The 3,828-nt window shown below is 47.2% G+C and overlaps 1 protein-coding gene across 1 annotated transcript; it reads left to right on the plus strand.

Annotated features, from left to right (window-relative positions):
* The first annotated feature begins 395 nt into the window (after positions 1-395).
* LOC100502227 (uncharacterized) lies at positions 396-1,990 on the plus strand. The gene is made up of 6 exons (NM_001196704.1): positions 396-516; positions 602-638; positions 749-971; positions 1,083-1,244; positions 1,438-1,557; positions 1,669-1,990. The coding sequence occupies exons 1-6, from the start codon at positions 480-482 to the stop codon at positions 1,804-1,806; spliced, it is 717 nt and encodes a 238-aa protein (NP_001183633.1). The 5' UTR covers positions 396-479; the 3' UTR covers positions 1,807-1,990.
* The last annotated feature ends 1,838 nt before the right edge of the window (positions 1,991-3,828 follow it).

Raw genomic sequence — 3,828 nt, forward strand, 5'->3', positions numbered from 1 at the left:
TCTACTTCTTGTTTCTTCTTTATTTCAGTTGCACAATGATGAGAGAATGCTAAAAGATATTTTAGTCCTCTTATGATTTATTATTTAATATGTTTTGAATAGTTTTAGTCCCTAAAATTAAACAGTGTAGGGACTAAACTAATTTAGTCTCGTACCTAAACTTTAGTCCCTGAACTAAAGAATAAAGAAACCAAACTGAGCATAGGAGACTCATCATTTTTCTTAGCAACAGCGGAAAGGCAGGCCGCACGTACGTACGTACTAATATATTCTTTCTAGAGCAGACATAGTGGCCTGAGCATACCCTTGTCTCGAGCTCAGCACATTCCTTTCGATGCGCTATATATAAATAGGCCACCACGCCATTATCACACAGCTAGCAAATGAACCAGCCACAATAATCCTGATCCTCGATCTTGCGTCGTCGTCGTCAAAGAGACGACTCGATCATCATCTCATCTCAGAGCACGCAAGCAACAATGGTTACTAGCATCCGCGTCATAGTTGGAATCATAGGTACGGTACTTGATCGATTTTCTGTCTGAATCTACGTACGTACGTACGACCCCTGCTGCTGATGTTTTTCTTTAATTTCTCGCAGGATCTGTAGTCTGTGTGCTCCTCTACGCGGTTCCAGTGTAAATAATCACTAGACCATGCATGCATATGCATTTCCTGATCGAGCATGAGTTCTCCGATCCTGCGTTCATGTAAAAACAAACGAACAAACAAACAATTAATTTTGCAGGCTGACGTTTAAGAGAGTGGTGAAGGAGGCCAGCGTTGGGGAGTTCTCGTGCGTGCCATACATCCTCGCCCTTTTCAGCGCCTTCACCTGGGGCTGGTACGGCTTCCCCATCGTCAGTGACGGGTGGGAGAACCTGTCGCTCTTCGGCACGTGCGCCGTCGGAGTGCTCTTCGAAGCTTCGTTCGTCGTCGTATACGTGTGGTTTGCGCCAAGAGACAAAAAGGTACACGCCGTCGGAGTCGGAGAGCATCAGAATTATACATGCATATGGTTTGCTCATCATCATCATCATCATCATCAGAACATTATTTGCCGGCCGGCCTTTAATTTGCAGAAATCTGTCGTCCTAATGGTGTCTCTGGTTGTGGCAACGCTCTGCGTCATCGTATCCTTGTCAAGCTTCGTGTTCCACACGCACCATATGCGCAAGCAATTTGTTGGTAGCATTGGTATAGTCACCTCCATATCCATGTACAGCGCTCCGCTTGTAGCCGTGGTGAGTACTCGTATATCTATGATCAGTTACCACAGAATCTAGCTTGGATTGCAAATTTTGATAATACGAAGGCTAGCTAAAACTCTGAATGAAAATAGGGCTTCTAATCTTGGATTGCAAATTTTTGAATTAATTACTAGCTCACCATGTTCTGTTTTTGTTTTTTTGTCCTCCCCACCATGCACAATTGCAGAAGCAAGTCATCCTGACCAAGAGCGTGGAGTTCATGCCTTTCTACCTGTCGTTGTTCTCCTTGCTGACCAGTTTTACATGGATGCTGTACGGCATCCTAGGAAGGGATCCCTATCTTACGGTAATTATATGTATATATATATATATACATATGCACGCAATCTGGATTTACTGTCTACTGTTCTGCCTTTGCTTTAATTTGCTGATCAACTTTGCTTCGTTCTGAACGAAGGCACCAAACGGCGCCGGGTGTTTAACTGGACTTCTTCAGATCGCTGTGTACTGCATTTACAGCAGATGCAATCGACCGCCGAAAGCAGTCAATGGTGCGACAACTAGCCGTGAAGATGCAAATGATTGCAAGGTTTGACTTGGAGAGTCTTAAGAAACTGCCTCTCTCCGACGACGCTAGATACTACAGTGGCGCTATTAATTCGCATGTGTGCAGTTATTATTATCTAATTGTAGCCTTCGCTAGCTGTGTCTGTTGTAAGACTAGTTTGTTTTACTTGGGGCAAATCAATGGGCATAGCACCAGCAACCAGTAATTAACCACATTCTGTTCTTTCATACTTAACGGAAAGGATGTTTCATTCGTGAGCTCACGCTATATAACTAAACAATTGGCTCTGTCACGGTAAACAAGGCGCCCCCCTGCCGGAGCAGTAGTGTATTTTTTTCTCTCTCCCTCTCTCGTGATGAAAATGAACTTTCACCATGCCGGGGACCTACAGCTCCGACGTGCTCACCATCAACCGCTGCCAACCGTGTCCGCTACTTTCCTGCTTCAGGTTCTAGTTTACAGCAAAGCAGGGCAGCTTCGAGAACTAGGCCGACGGAGATCATCACTGCACCACGCATTAAATGTTAAAAGAGTAATAGTTGGAAGCTAAATATTGTATGTTTGTAGCTAAGTTCCGTTGCTCGCTAAAAATATATGAATTCAATAAGTCAATGTCCATATTCGACTTTTTTAACGTAATGGTAAAAGCTCTGTCTTTCCATTAGGAAGAAAATTAGAATTGATCCAGTTTTAAGGAAAACCGGACCTAAAACCTACACAAAGTACCCAAACAACACAAGCAGTGGCAACCCTACACACAAAGCACATCTAAAGTCATCGTTGCCGAGCTCAACACAAGGTACGAGCATCTCCGACTTCACGCAGACGGGCCGCACACGGCCAAAAAAGAACGATGACGCCTATACCTTACACCTGGCACAAAAGGAGGAAGACCGCGCCAGCTCGTCACCGTTGTCACCACGCCAGCAACAGCCGCCGCCGCCCCTCCCGCGCACAGGTGCGCGTTCCTACCGTGCAGGCACTGGATTCGACCGAAGCCCTGCCGGATCTGGGTCCACCTGCCACCCGCCGACGTGGAGGACACCCCGCTCCGGCGAGATCTCTCCAGGGAGTCGAGGCGGTCGCGCCCGGCTAGAGCCACCGCCACGGCTGGACCTGAGGCACGCCACCCACGTTACGACCCGACCATGACCCGTCGGCCGCTGCGGACGTGGCCATGGCAGCCATAGACCCCTTGCTAAATAAATTTGGGCTCATATTCTGAGTACTCTATACTGAGTCAAGAGTTTAGGGTTTGACCCAGTTTAGCATGCATCCACCAGACCGCACTCGACTAATGGCGCTCGGCCGCGACATGCAGTTGCAGATGACCTAGATATTGTCCAACCATGGGCGGACCTACATTGGCCCCAGCGAGGGCATAGACCCTCGCTCATTTCTCTGTTATAAATAGTAGAGTCTAGATTTTCAGTGTGAAGTCCTCTGTTTAGTGTTTCTTCTAACTCTGTGTGTGACAAGCGGCGCACCGTACAGCATAACAGAAACACATAAAATTCCGACTGTAAAAATAATTCCCCACGGTTTCTAGGGCCGCCATGGGACAGTGGCTTATTTCTGATGGTCTCTGATAGCCGTAAGAAATAACAGTATGTCTGACGACTAAAAGACTTGCACTCAGAAATTTATACAGTATCTGATGGCTATTAGAATCGACAATGTCGGAAATAAGGTTAATTTCTAACGATCTCTGTATGAGACGTCGAAAGTAAAGAATCCCGGCCAACAGCGTGCCTCTCAAGCATGCCATCTCGTTCAACCGCTCGCCCATTCGCTAAGGCCTTGTTCGTTTGTCCAGGAATAGACCAGGAATCATTCCAGCTGATCAAAACTTATATAAATTAGAGAAACAAACCGACTAGGAATTGATCCATTCCTCTGTTCTGAAAGAAACGAACGACCCCTAAAGAAGGTCGTAGCCGCGCCGCCCTGACGCGCAGCCCGCGCCCACCTACTCCAAATGCGGCGCCCGCGCCGCCATCGGCCCCTCCCCGTGTCTCCAACTCGCCTCACTCCTCCCTGTTGAAGTAT

Source organism: Zea mays, chromosome 8 (assembly GCF_902167145.1).
Source record: "Zea mays cultivar B73 chromosome 8, Zm-B73-REFERENCE-NAM-5.0, whole genome shotgun sequence".
NCBI lineage: Eukaryota > Viridiplantae > Streptophyta > Magnoliopsida > Poales > Poaceae > Zea > Zea mays.